We start from the raw sequence: 13,334 nt of genomic DNA, 5'->3' as shown, positions 1-13,334 counted from the left end.
GCCCTTAACACGTCATTCCCATAACGTCTTTTTTTTCGGGTTGAATCCCATAGAACAGGTTCCTTAATTTCCAATTTCCTTTACTTGTCTAGCTGATACTTTGGGTTGTTGAAAAATGAAAATACCAGATTTCTAGTTAAAGAAAAGCTAAAGATACAAATTCTCCATCCACCGAAAGTGCAAGGAAGAAAAGCATTCGTCTTGATTACTATGAAACGACTACCAAAATATCCATCTTTCCACTGTTTGATTACAGATACAGGAAAACGCTGCATTTCCTTTACAAAAGTTGATGGATTGGCTACAGAATGTTGCGACAATGACCCGAACAGGTGATTAAATTCAACAGACTGAGGAATAACGCAGTGGGCCTTCGTGAGGATTAAGCGCCTTGAGATGTTCTAGTATCGGAGAAAATTTCAAGCCAATAATTCTCACCTCTGGATTTGAGTGTCCATCCAGAAAAGTATCTGTGATCTGCAACGAGCACCATTCGACATGACTTATCATGCCACAGATTGTCAAGACACGATACAAAATTAGAACACTGATCACAGTTTGTAAGTACCTGAGTGCATCCAAGAAGTTTTAGTATCCTCAGTGATAGGCAGCTGTCCACAATTAAACCCAGGGCCTCATCTGTCAAATTCCGGCACCATGATAGATCTAGAGTATGCAACATCCTTGAACGTTTGGCAAGTGATATGGCTGTGTTGTGGCCGACCTGAAAAGAACCCAATCCGTATTCATAATGTAAGAACAACTAACTAGTTATGGCTATGTAGACCAGGGTCTCAATCAACCTCTGGCCTACTGCTCAAGCAAGTGGTGAGCAGATTATCAGTCAAACCCCAACTTTGGCTCGTGCAATTTAGCAGACATAAATTATCGACAGTGTGAGTGCGCGTGAGTTTGGGTGGGTGTGCACACACAAACTCACTGCGAATGTGTGTATTCTGGTCCTCATACAAGATGTGACTCTGTGTGTGTGTGTGTGTGTGTGTGTGTGAGAGAGAGAGAGAGAGAGAGAGAGAGAGAGAGAAAAAGTTTTACCATCTCAATATGATTTAGTGAAAGTTCCTGTAAGCATTCTCCAGAAGTTTCCAGGAATGCAGCAATGGCTTCATCACTGTCACACAGGGAATAGATTGTTCTGTAAGTGTGCCTATTTTGTGCATTGAGCACCAAAATGAAACTAAAATCACATCAGCATATAACAGTAAAAATATATCAGGTTCTATTAACGACTCAACGGGGGTCGAAAATCCAACCTAGAAAATTTATCAAGGGTCAGCGCAATTAAGAACTACTCCATTAAGTCTCATACCAAATTAATTAGTCACGTGCACTCTGTCTAAACAGGACTGAGTACCAGCATTGCAATAATCTCTAGCAAAAACAAACTAAAAATCATATCTACTTTGATGGAAAAAGAATAAAATTAAACCTATTCATTAAGGAAAGCACCTGAATGGATTCCGTCGAAAATTTAATGTTTGAATTGCTCGGCAACCATTTGCAAGATATCCTAAAGTAGAATCAGTCAATTTGTTCAAGTTAGCAAGGTCAAGTGCACATAATCCCGAACAGGTTTCAGCTATCACTTTCACAGAAGAATCTGTCAATTTTCTGCACAAAATAAAAAGCAACCCGCATAAGTAGAAAAACAACATATAATTGAGGAACAAATGAGAGAATTTATTGCAAAAGTTGTGCACTAAGAAGTGTTAGAAAGACTTACACACAATCAGTCAGAACAAGCTCCTTCAAACTGTGACCACGAGCAGTGATAAATTCCCTAATAAAATTGTCGCAAACATTTTCGAAGCCTGCTAGCGAGAAAACCTCCAAACGCTCAAGCTTCTTCAGTTCTGGTAGCATAAGCATAGCATCAATGCCTTGGCAATCATTTAGATATAGTTCCTTCAGAACTGATCCCAATGAGTCAGCTAAAGTGCCAATACTCGAGTAAGTGAGAAGAGAGCACTGGCTGAGGTTTAGAGATCTTAGTGCAGGGGCAGAAGAAATAAGTTGACCAAGCCCAACATCTGAGAGACGGCATGCACCACTTAGGGATAAAGTGACTAGGTTAGGCAAGCAATTTGATGACTGAGCTAAAGTAGAATGCAATATATAATCTGGCATACAGCGCCCACACTGATCAAGTTGTAGCACCTGATTTTCACCAGAGAGTAAAAAAGTTTCAGATCACAAGACAAGAAGCTGGAAGTCTACACTCAATGAACAACGAACTTCCATATTACTGATAAACAACAGAAATAGCTTTCATTGAGTAATTAATCCTTTTATAAAACATTAATGCTGGTTGCTAAGCTACGTTTATCAGGATATCACTGGAAACATGAGAAAACATGTTTGCTGTCCCTCTGCTCCCATATAACAGAATCACGAATACCATATGAAGTAGACTTTCAGCACCAATAATTTCCCACATCCTTGTGGCAGCAGAATTGGCACTGAAAACTCTAATGTAGGAACTATGGTCAGTTCAACATTCTCTACATTCAGATGTGAATGTGATCATAACAAATCAATTGCTCGCTCTCTCACCGCTCCCAGTTAACAGGAGTGACACCGTCGATACTATAAGAAGCAAGACTCTAATTATTCAGCATAAAAGCTCAGTTCAGTTAAATGAGCATCACAATACAATAAGAGCAGAGTATTCTCATCTTCTACCTATGAACCATAATTGCATTCATACATAGCAAGCTTGTCTATTGACTCAGACTAAGCATTTCAAATTCACCTGATATATCACACACGCACCAGATACAAATGAATGTTATATATGAAAAACTGAAGCTCAACCAAAAATAAGAGAACGTACTGATAAATTGACGGTGTTGCACTGCTGAAAAGATTTTGTAAACTGCTCCTCAGTCATCCATGAGCAATCCCGTAACCGAACCTCTGTTGGAGATCCCTGAACAAGAAGTTCGAATAGATGACTGTTCATTTTTCGAGAATCACAAAGCATCTGACTTAGCCGGTGCCTCAAAGCATCTGCCACATGGTCAAGTGAAACAATTGCATCAGCATTCTTAGCAAGAACCAACAAACATAGATCTTGCAGTGAGGGAACCGAAATTTTTGGGAGGGGACGGTCTGGAAACTTCTTAGGAACCCAATTCACTGATGGTGGCTTGGTCTTGTCTTTATAGTGCACTTGCACATCTTTTTCTGCTCGATCCTTAATAATTTTGATGGCCGTAGAGAAGGGACCAGGCCAATCTTCGATGTCCTGTGGCACTTCAGCATCAGGAGGCAAATGATTCACCTGTTCCTCTTCAGCAGAAAAATATGCAAATCGAGACGCATTTCGCCTAGCTATTTCTCGAAACCGCTCCATGTATACGTTTCCATCTGATACATTCTCTCTTGTATTACTGTTACTGTCATTTACCTGCGTCTGATCGTGCAATGCTACCTTCTCTCCAGTATGAATAGGAGCAGAAAACACATTGTCCACGGCTACATTCTCTCCTCCATCATTAGCATTCGATAAATCCGCTTCTCCAACCAATTTCCCCTTCCCTTTTTCTTTGCTGCTGTATCTCCTTCTGACCTTTCCTGTATCATTCTCGCTGGGAGTCACGCCATCTTCAAGATCTTCAATGGCTTCGCTCAACTTCTTCTTCCCTTTAGGACTACTACTCTTCAATACACTCTCACTTGCCCTCTCCTTGTCCGAATCCGAATCTGAATCCATCTCCACCACATCGACACCATTGACTGCAGAACGACTCTCCCCCAACTTTCTCTTCCCTCTCTCTCCTCTTCCAACTCCACCTTCCCTCGTCACGCTACCATTCTCATCGGCAACTAAATCAATCACCAAAGCACCATTACTACTACCATCCACTCCCCGTTTCGCCAGTTTCTTCCCCGACCGCAAACTCAAAAACCGCCTACTCTCTCCATCTTCCCCTTCACATTCGGAAGCCGGCACATTAATATCGATCTCCAACTTCCTTTTCTTCTCCTCAGTCTCTTCCTCAACTCCCGCACCCGCAACCATAACCCTTTTCCCAAACAGAGCAAAACCCACCTCTCCATTCGAATCACGATCATCACCTTCTCCCCAGCCACTAACTATCCCCACCGCTTCGGCAGAACCCAGAGACTTGGAAGCGAGACGCAGACTCCGCCGCCGCATCACTCCCACAACAGGAGCCAACCCGGAGCCCAACCCGACAGAGCCCTTTCGGGGATTCGGGGCAAAATTAGGGCCAGGGTTTTGGGGTTGGGAGGAGGAGGAAGTCGAAGCGGTGAGTGAAGGAGTGGAGGACTCGTGGGTCTGGGCTGGCGTGGGGGGCTCTAATTTGAGCGGCGTCTTGGGCTTCCGAGGCGTCGTTTTGGGCGGAGCAATATCGCGAGACCTATGAACCGTCATTTGACTGGATTGATTGATGGGGAGAAATGGCGCCAAATGTCGGGAAAATGAGCGGAGACGATCGGAGAATTGGAAGTGACAGGTCCACTTAATTAGGGTTTTTGTAAGAGAGAAGCTTTCACCGTACGATTAATTTGGGGCCGGTTCGATTTTCCCGCCAAATATATAGAGCGTGTGGAAGTGCAACTCTTTTCGCACCATTTCATTACTACTACTATTTGAAATCTAAACCGAGTAATGTTATTATATTATGTTTTTATATCATCATCTTATGTGCTATCTGATATGCACAGTTACATTATTTAAAAAATTTGTAAAATTTAAAGAAATGAAGAAGAAATACTCCTCGTATACCACAATCATCATTTAATTGACTAATTTTTTTTAATTATTAGTTTATTAAATAATGAACTAAATTTAAAAATCTAATTAATTCAAATAATGTGGTTGTTCACATCAAATGACATCTAAAATTGTATAATGTGGTACAAAAACATAGTATGAATAACATTACTCATCTAAAATTAGCCCCTAAAAATCTATCACAATTTCGCAAACAAATCCCTCAACTTTATGGACTTGGCTGTAGTATTTATATTTATGTGATACAAGTATCATCTCAACGATAACCAACTTTTAATTTCGTTAATTTGCCATTGTTTGATGTGTGTATTGATTTGACTTGCTTGGATATTAGCTTAGGACCTGATTGTAATTGACGCATGTATGGTGACGAGGCTTTATCGTTAGTGAGCTATCTCGTTGTAAATATTCTATATTTTATCAAACAGAAAGAAAACTCAAAAGATTCCATATTTATTGTTTTACATTTAATATATTAAATGGCAAAATGTACCATTTTTTCGTGAAAATTATATTAAAAAGTTTTGGGAATAAAATAATATATCACTAAATTATCAATAAGCTAAATGTCACAATATCAAATCATTATAAAATAAAAATATCAGCAATATTTCGCTAATAATTTTGTACACGCCAACCATCACCTAACCACTCCAAATTTCCAACACGACACCTCACACTTTTTGAAGGAAATATAATGTGTACACTTAACACCATTCGACTAATATTATAATAAAATGATAAACTTTCTCCCAAGTCATCTTATATCCTTTTGCATGGTGATCACTTTGTAATTTAACACAAACATAGTTACATAACAACGATACAAAGTCATTTCCAATTTCAACCGAGGACTAATATGCTACTTTTAGCCCCAAACCATCTCTAGGGTTTCGCAAACTACAAACCGCTGTTTCTTCCACGCGTAGAAACTTGTCAAATGGAAATTGGACAAAGATTGTCTGCCCTTCCACTTTCGGTGCCCTCCTATTTATGTAGTTATGATTAAGCCACGTCAACATTTTATATTACTATTCATTTTTGTCTTATTATCTCTATAAAAAAACAATAAAATGTTAATATGGCTTAACCATGATCATACAAAACAAGAGGGCATGGGAGGGCATCGGAAGTGGAATAACAGACAATCCTTATCCATGGAAATTTCCCTTGTCCCTTTTCTTTTTGTCAATGAATGTCGAATTTTCGTTCCATAGACCATTGAGAAATGGCCAAAGGGAAATGACTCGGAAACTCCTCGTTTAGTCGTTTAGGAAGAACATTGGATGCCCGGAGGCCCAGACAGGTCTAATTCCATTACTTTCCAACCAGGCAGCTTGAATTCATCCCAATCGTGAGTTATGAAAAACATTAATTTATACACACATATTTTTTTTTTTTACTGTCGGATCGAATGAATTTAAAATGATTAAAATACAAAAATTAACAGAGAGTGTATGGAAAGTAAAAAATAGTGAATGCATAGCACCACCCATAAAAATATGTTCAATAGACGGAGCCCGAGAAATTTGAACTTAAGAATTTCGAGTCAGTGATAACACGTTTAACACAATAGGTTAAAGTGTTTTACAATTATAAAAGCACTTAGATTAAAATTCTTAGGGCTCGTTGGAAGCTCTTTCAAAATAATTGAAAGAGTTTTTAGTGAAAATATTATGGGTTCTAAAAGCACTTGAAGTGCTTCATGTAATAACTACTTCAAGTGTTTTTTCAAGATTTACTCGCATTTTTATTAAGAATTAGTTTCAAAACCATTTCACCAAAAACACTTTTAATAGAGGATGGGGCCTAGTTGTAGTGGCACTAGAGCCAAGAAAACTCCCACTCACCCAAGTTTGATTCCCCCCACCCCCAAATTTAACTAATGACGAAAAAAAAAAAAAAAACACTTTCAGTAAAAATGCTCAAAGAAGCATATACTAGAGTTTGTGTGATTAGAAAACAATGGTAATGTGTAAGATCATCTCTTCCATTTCATCAAGATCACCGGATCAAGTGATTTGAATATTTGAAATTTCATTCAACGGCAAAAAATTATTATAGCTTTTAAGAGATTAAAACAAGTGGACTGTTCGATGAAATTTAAAAAGCTCGGATCATTTGATCCGATGACCTTGGTAGAAGAGATCCAGAAATGATGTATTTCCTAGGAAAATGGCAACACTTTTTAGGATCATTGGTTAAGATATTGAGTTATCTTTCCGTACGTATAACATAATGGTAATGTCCCCTTCAATTCTCTATATAGTTTACAATTGGGCACGCATTCACACTAGCAAACATAAGTGAACAAACAAAGTATGTTCAAAATTAAAATACTAAAATACAAATAAGAGAAGACGCGTCGTCCTAAAAGGTCTGGACCTTTCTGTCATCCCATTTGGACCCATTGTGATTATTGACTTGCATATATACATACATTATATATATACACACACACACACACACAAGTGCATTTTACTTGCATATATACATACACTTTACATATATATATATTTTACTTGCATATATACATACACTTTACATATATATATATATATACACAAGTGCATTTTATATACATGCATATATCATATATGTATACATATCAATAATTATTAAATTATACACATGTACATATCAATAATTATTTAGTTTACCTAGCATTATCCTATCAATAATATTACACAATTCATAATTTGACTAAAATACTTATTCAATACAACAATTCTGCTCTCCAAAGGTTCTTATTTTAGGGAGTTATGAGAACCAAGTGCATATTAATTAGCATGTGTGGTCCAATATGTTAGTAGATATGGTACTAAGTTTTTCACTCTTGTGTTTCGGGTTCGAAACTCTTTTTTGTCTTAAATTATTGTAATAGTTTTGAATTATCTTTATCTCCTTAATAATAATAATAATAATAATAATAATAATAATAATAAGTACATATTAACCACAATATTATAGTATAGATCTAAAATTTAAATTATTTGACAACTTAATAAAGTAAACCATTAAAATACGAATATTTAAAGCTTTTTAATCTAGATTAATATAATCTTAACGTTAATATGCATTTGTTCCTCGTAGATTCTCAAAAGGAAGACCTCAAAACTCATCAATACAATCATAAATCATCATCTAACAGCTAAATATAATTTACACGAATATTTAAATTAGAAGAAATTTAATCATCTGAGATGGTGAAAAGTATTGAATACGATTAGTATTAGTCAAAGTTATTCATAAAGAATAAAAAAGTATTCTCCCAATAAAGGATGCAATCATGCAAGCGCTATCAACTCTGCAGTCAAACTTACATTTCAATCAAAGTCAGCATCCAAATAAATTACATATATTTCTTTCGAATAAAATTAAATTTGTAGATAAAATTAGCAAACTAAATAATATGTTGTTTATAACCAAGAGCTAGTAGTTCAGTAGTAAATGTCAGATTTTGAGGCTTCATTCACACTAAAAACTAGAGGGTTTGAAACCTGTTGCTGGTGTGGAAGCCAGATTTATGGTCAGTAGAGGTTGAAATGCTTCTGTGAACTTGGATGTGGTGGATAATCGTGGCTCGCCACCAGTTGTTCCTCTTTTTATTTATTTATTTTTAATAATGTGTCTTTTATAAGCATATTTATCAACGTTTAAATAATAACATAATCATCAACTTATATGTCATTTAATTTACAAAATTTTATTTATAATATCTTAAATCTTTTTTAATAAAAAAAACGGAAAGAAAATGGAATCATGGTGAATATTGGATCCAAATATTATAATCGGAATTAGTGTCACCATCTTCATTGGCTGGCCACCGCCTTACTAAACAAATCCAAATTCCGCCCCCAACACATTTTCGGATTTCAGGACTTTCTGACGCGTCACAATTCTAGAGAGAGAAAGATAAGAGAAGAGAAGAGAAAGCCTGGCTGTTGCTGCTGCTTTGTGGACAGCTTTAATGGCGATCGCAACCCAATCCAATCACCAACGATAACCAATAAATACCACTCTGATCGCTTCAAAACGCAGCGTTTTACAGTGTTACAGAGTTTCAGGACATGGGTCACCACCACCACCTCCACAACTCCGGCGATGGCGTCTCGCAGCGAGTCAACAGCCCGAGATTCTCGGGCGCAATGACTCGCCGAGCTCACTCGTTCAAGCGCAACCCCAACGCCGGCGCTGCTGCTGCCTCCAACAATGGAAGTTCTCACAGCAGCAACATCGGAAGTAGCAGTAACACCAACGGCGGCAATGGCGGGTTCGTCGGCGAGTACGAGATTGATCTCCAGCTGAACTCGCCCAGATCTGAAATCGGCGGGAACCCGGTTCCGGCTGATGGGTTTGACTCATTTTTGGAAAGGAAGCAGACCCACAACCATGTAAGCCAGAGAGTTGCGGTGAGAGGGTTCCTGAGGAGGCCAATTGGATCTGTGGTGGCGGACTTGGGGTTGAGGGAGAAGCGGAAGCTTGGCCATTGGATGTTCTTTGCGTTTTGTGGGGTTTGTTTGTTTCTCGGGATTCTGAAGATTTGTGCTACTGGTTGGTTTGGATCTGCTATTGAAACTGCTTCGTCCAACCAGGTTGGCAAATTATTATGTTTCTATAAAATATGCTTGTATTTCGTAGCTAAGTTAGCTAGAGCAGTTCGAATCCCCTTCCCGTAGCTCTGATTGGTTAGAATATCGCTCGAATAAAAAAAGAAATATATGGTTGTATGTTTATATATATGTTTTCATATGTGTGTGCGCGTGCTCGAGTGAGTGAGTGCTTTCGATATTGTATGTGTTATGCTTGATGAGATTGTTTTAGGATGGATTGCATTTGCTCTATGTTAGATTTTTCGTGTATTTGTTCAAATTTTCCTAAGATGGTTTCTTCTAAATTTAGGATGGTGCCGACTCCATGAATCTTTTAAAACGGATGGATCAAAGCTCTCACGAATATGGATATAGGGATGGAGGAAGTCATGTTGAACAAACAATAATGATGGCGTCTGGTGTGAACCGTGTGGTCGTTGAAGAGAAAAGCGCTGAAGTAAGTCTTAAATCTTAAGTCTTGATCACATTCCTTTCGCTTTTTGCTCTCTTGTTTCCTGAAAGTAATTGAGGGTATGGAAATTGACTTCTGGTTCAGTACACAGGTGTCTGGTCCCGACCGAACAATGAGAATTTCAGTCAGTGCATTGAGTTGCCAAAAACTTACAAACGTATGTGACACATGCAACCAAATGACTTTACTGTTCTCTTTCTCTGTCTTTGGCCTCTGTGTGTTTAGATTTGTGAGCTTGAGGTTTTCATTATCTCATGTCCTACTTGCATCTTTTGGCAGAGCTGGACGCAAAGACCAACGGTTACATTCTTATAAATGCTAATGGCGGCTTGAATCAGATGAGATTTGGGGTCTGGCTATTGTGCATTTTGATTATTCTACTTGTTTAAGATTTCATTGGTGTTAACTATAGTCTGATGCATTATATTTTGAGAGTGCAGATCTGTGATATGGTTGCTGTTGCTAAGATCTTGAAGGCGACGCTTGTCCTACCTTCACTTGATCACACTAGCTACTGGGCTGATGAGAGGTTTGTTTATTTCCGTAGTTCTGAGTATATCATATAGTTGTTCAAGTTTCTTTATGCTCCAAATGATATGATTGCGTTAAAGTTTTCCTGGTGGTATAATCTGAACTAAGTACTTCATATCTACTCGCAGTGGTTTTAAAGATCTGTTCAATTGGCAACACTTCATTGAGACTCTAAAGGATGATATCCACATAGTAGAGACATTACCCCCTGCCTATGCTGGAATCGAGCCTTTCAACAAAACACTGATATCTTGGTCTAAGGTCAGCGTCCGTGTAAACTTATCCAACGTACAGTAATGTTTATTACTGTAATATTGCCAGAGGAACATAGGTTGAGCATTCATTAGGGATGCTCTGCTATGTTCTAAAAACGATCCAGATATTTTGTCCATTCAATGCACACGAATGGCTATGCTTAACTGTAATTCCCAACGTATCTCATATCATTTATTACTATTTCTTAGATTAATTATTGCCAGCTGATTAGCTTGTTTTGCATTCATTTGTCCAGGCTAGTTATTATAAGTCAGAGGTTCTCCCACTGTTGAAGCAGCACAAAGTAATCTATTTCACTCATACGGATTCTCGAATTGCCAACAATGACCTCTCAATTTCCATTCAAAGGCTGAGGTGCCGTGTGAATTACAGGGCATTGAAGTATTCAGCTCCAATAGAAGAACTTGGAAGAACCTTGATTTCTAGAATGCGGAAAAGTGGAGGCCCTTATCTTGCTCTTCATTTGAGGCAAGTGGTGTATAAATTTTAACTTTAGTATCCGATGGACCATTTCACTCTTTTGGTGTGCATGAAGTTGGTGATCTTTCAGAGATGAAATGGCGATTCACGTTAAATATTTGTATTGATATATATATATATATATATATATATATACAGAGAGCTTAAGGGGAGGGATCCCCATTTTTTGAAAAAAATGGGGATTAGGTGTGGGGCCCACTTCACATCGAATTTCAACGATCTGAACCGTCTATTTTGTTAGTCTCGATTCATAGATCATCCTTGCAAAATATTAGCTAAATTGGAAATGTTTAAGACATCTACTTGGGTTCAAGGAAATGAACGAATACTTTGTTATATAAGAAAAAATGAAATTTGATCTTGATAATTAAATGGGCAAATGGTTTCGGATTGAATTGAATTTTTGCAAGGGTGATCTATGAATCGAGACTAACAAAATAGACGGTTCGGATTGTTGAAATTCGATGTGAAGTGGGCCCCACACCTAATTCCCATTTTTTTCAAAAAATGGGGATCCCTCCCCTTAAGCTCTCTGATATATATATATATATATATATATATATATATATAATGAATTTGCATTAGTAAAAGTAGGTTTTCTTTTGCTTTCTTTGATATGTAGGGTGATTGCAGCAACTTATTGTAAACTTATCTCCCTCTTATGTAAATTGTAATTTCCTCATCAGGTATGAGAAGGATATGCTTGCATTTACGGGGTGCAGTCATAGTTTGACAGCAGAAGAGGATGAAGAACTACGTAGAATGCGATATGAAGTCAGCCACTGGAAGGAGAAAGAAATTAATGGGACAGAGAGAAGGTTGCTTGGGGGCTGCCCATTGACCCCAAGGGAGACTTCGCTTTTGCTCAGAGGGCTCGGATTTTCATCCAGTACCAGGATTTACTTGGTAGCTGGTGAAGCTTATGGGAATGGAAGTATGCAACATCTTGAGGATGAATTCCCAAACATATTTTCCCATTCCACTCTTGCTAAAGAGGAAGAGCTGAATCCATTCAGGAATCATCAGAACATGTTGGCTGGTATAGACTATGTTGTTGCCTTACAGAGTGACGTTTTTCTTTATACATATGATGGAAACATGGCAAAAGCAGTGCAAGGTCATAGGCGCTTTGAGAACTTTAAGAAGACCATTAATCCAGACAGGTAATTACATAACCAATTTTCTTACAACTCCTTCTAGCATGATTATTTTTCTTTTTCATTCATTACATTTTCGGCGTACATTAAGTTCCATTCCATTGGGGATGCAGGATGAATTTTGTGAAACTTGTTGATGAGTTTGACGAAGGAAAAATCTCTTGGAACAAGTTCAGTTCCAAGGTGAAAAAGCTTCACATAGACAGAGTTGGAGCTCCATATCCGAGAGAGGCTGGCGAGTTTCCAAAACTGGAGGAAAGCTTTTACGCAAATCCATATCCAGGCTGTATATGTGAAGCAAGAAGGAAAAAGTAGAGTGCGGTAACAGGTTTTGCATTAAATCACGGTATGAGTTCAGCAGCGTGCAAGACATCAAGGTCTGTGCTGCCATTATTTCAAACGAATCAGCAAGGGAGTGGCAATCTTAAATTTCCAATTGCAAAGAGAAATCAGTAGGTTGGTTGGCAATTCCACCAGCTCATTTGGGTGAAGAAAAAAAACCTTCGAGTAGTGTAGAACTGTGACACGATGTTGTTTGCAGCCTAATTTGAGGTTCAACACAGAAGTCATGTGTGCGTTCTCCCGAGCGACCACTGGAAAGTAAAGATTGATACGATGAACAGAAGACCTCCTTGCCAGTGTACCACAGCAGTTAAGTTTACACTGTTGTTTTATATTGCACTTAATTTTTCGTTCTTTTTTCGTCCATAACATAGGGGGTTTCAAAATTTGATTGGATACAAAGGGTTGATACTGAATCGAATGTATTACTTCAAGATTACAAAAATGTAATTCAAAGAATATTAATTTATTACAAGCTCCTTTTCCTTATCAAATGACTCATTCACTCGTCATGGATCATTTTTCCAGCTGCAACTTGTGGAATTACCTTTTTTTGTCAGGGCCGGTCCAGAGATTTCGGGGACCAAGGTTGTTGGCTTGTAGGGCTTCTCTCAGGGCAGGGTTATGTCAAGTGGTTCACATTTTTTCGTCAATCCGAGTATAACAATGTTTTGATATACATTGCTAACTTTAACGATTGAATG

At 38.0% G+C, this 13,334-nt stretch overlaps 2 protein-coding genes across 3 annotated transcripts; one reads left to right on the top strand and one right to left on the bottom strand.

Annotated features, from left to right (window-relative positions):
* Positions 1 to 178: 178 nt before the first annotated feature.
* LOC114819633 (DNA repair protein RAD7-like) lies at positions 179 to 4,599 on the bottom strand. Of its 2 annotated transcripts, XR_011576640.1 has the most exons (7): positions 2,852 to 4,599; positions 1,742 to 2,175; positions 1,468 to 1,629; positions 1,328 to 1,389; positions 1,054 to 1,129; positions 569 to 724; positions 179 to 477 (listed from the first exon to the last, which is right to left on the bottom strand). XR_011576640.1 is itself a non-coding variant. In XM_029088968.2 (6 exons), exons 1-6 carry the CDS (start codon positions 4,415 to 4,417, stop codon positions 343 to 345), a joined length of 2,529 nt encoding a protein of 842 aa, XP_028944801.1. In that variant the 5' UTR covers positions 4,418 to 4,599; the 3' UTR covers positions 179 to 342. The 2 variants fall into 2 exon arrangements, 1 of the variants encoding a protein (XP_028944801.1); XM_029088968.2 differs by lacking the exon at positions 1,328 to 1,389.
* Positions 4,600 to 8,579: 3,980 nt separating this feature from the next.
* On the top strand, positions 8,580 to 13,124 carry LOC103406949 (O-fucosyltransferase 35-like). Its single transcript, XM_029088960.2, has 9 exons — positions 8,580 to 9,375; positions 9,683 to 9,829; positions 9,929 to 10,001; positions 10,124 to 10,194; positions 10,285 to 10,373; positions 10,504 to 10,636; positions 10,887 to 11,119; positions 11,818 to 12,294; positions 12,402 to 13,124. The coding sequence occupies exons 1-9, from the start codon at positions 8,851 to 8,853 to the stop codon at positions 12,601 to 12,603; spliced, it is 1,950 nt and encodes a 649-aa protein (XP_028944793.1). The 5' UTR covers positions 8,580 to 8,850; the 3' UTR covers positions 12,604 to 13,124.
* Positions 13,125 to 13,334: the final 210 nt, after the last annotated feature.

The sequence above is a fragment of the Malus domestica genome, chromosome 02, assembly GCF_042453785.1.
Source record: "Malus domestica chromosome 02, GDT2T_hap1".
Lineage (NCBI taxonomy): Eukaryota > Viridiplantae > Streptophyta > Magnoliopsida > Rosales > Rosaceae > Malus > Malus domestica.
The sequence above is the reverse complement of the archived record's forward strand: the minus strand, read 5'-3'. Positions and strand labels throughout refer to the sequence as shown.

Bases quoted from the DNA above. Each gene is read 5' to 3' on its own strand.
- LOC114819633 (XM_029088968.2), bottom strand. From the start codon at position 4,417: ATGACGGTTCATAGGTCTCGCGATATTGCTCCGCCCAAAACGACGCCT. The intron at 2,176-2,851 runs GTACGTTCTCTT...GGTGAAAATCAG, and splicing joins GCAACACCGTCAATTTATCA to GTGCTACAACTTGATCAGTG. The intron at 725-1,053 runs GTAAAACTTTTT...GGTTCTTTTCAG, and splicing joins CACTAAATCATATTGAGATG to GTCGGCCACAACACAGCCAT.
- LOC103406949 (XM_029088960.2), top strand. From the start codon at position 8,851: ATGGGTCACCACCACCACCTCCACAACTCCGGCGATGGCGTCTCGCAG. The intron at 10,195-10,284 runs GTCTGGCTATTG...TTGAGAGTGCAG, and splicing joins TGAATCAGATGAGATTTGGG to ATCTGTGATATGGTTGCTGT. The intron at 11,120-11,817 runs GCAAGTGGTGTA...TTTCCTCATCAG, and splicing joins TATCTTGCTCTTCATTTGAG to GTATGAGAAGGATATGCTTG.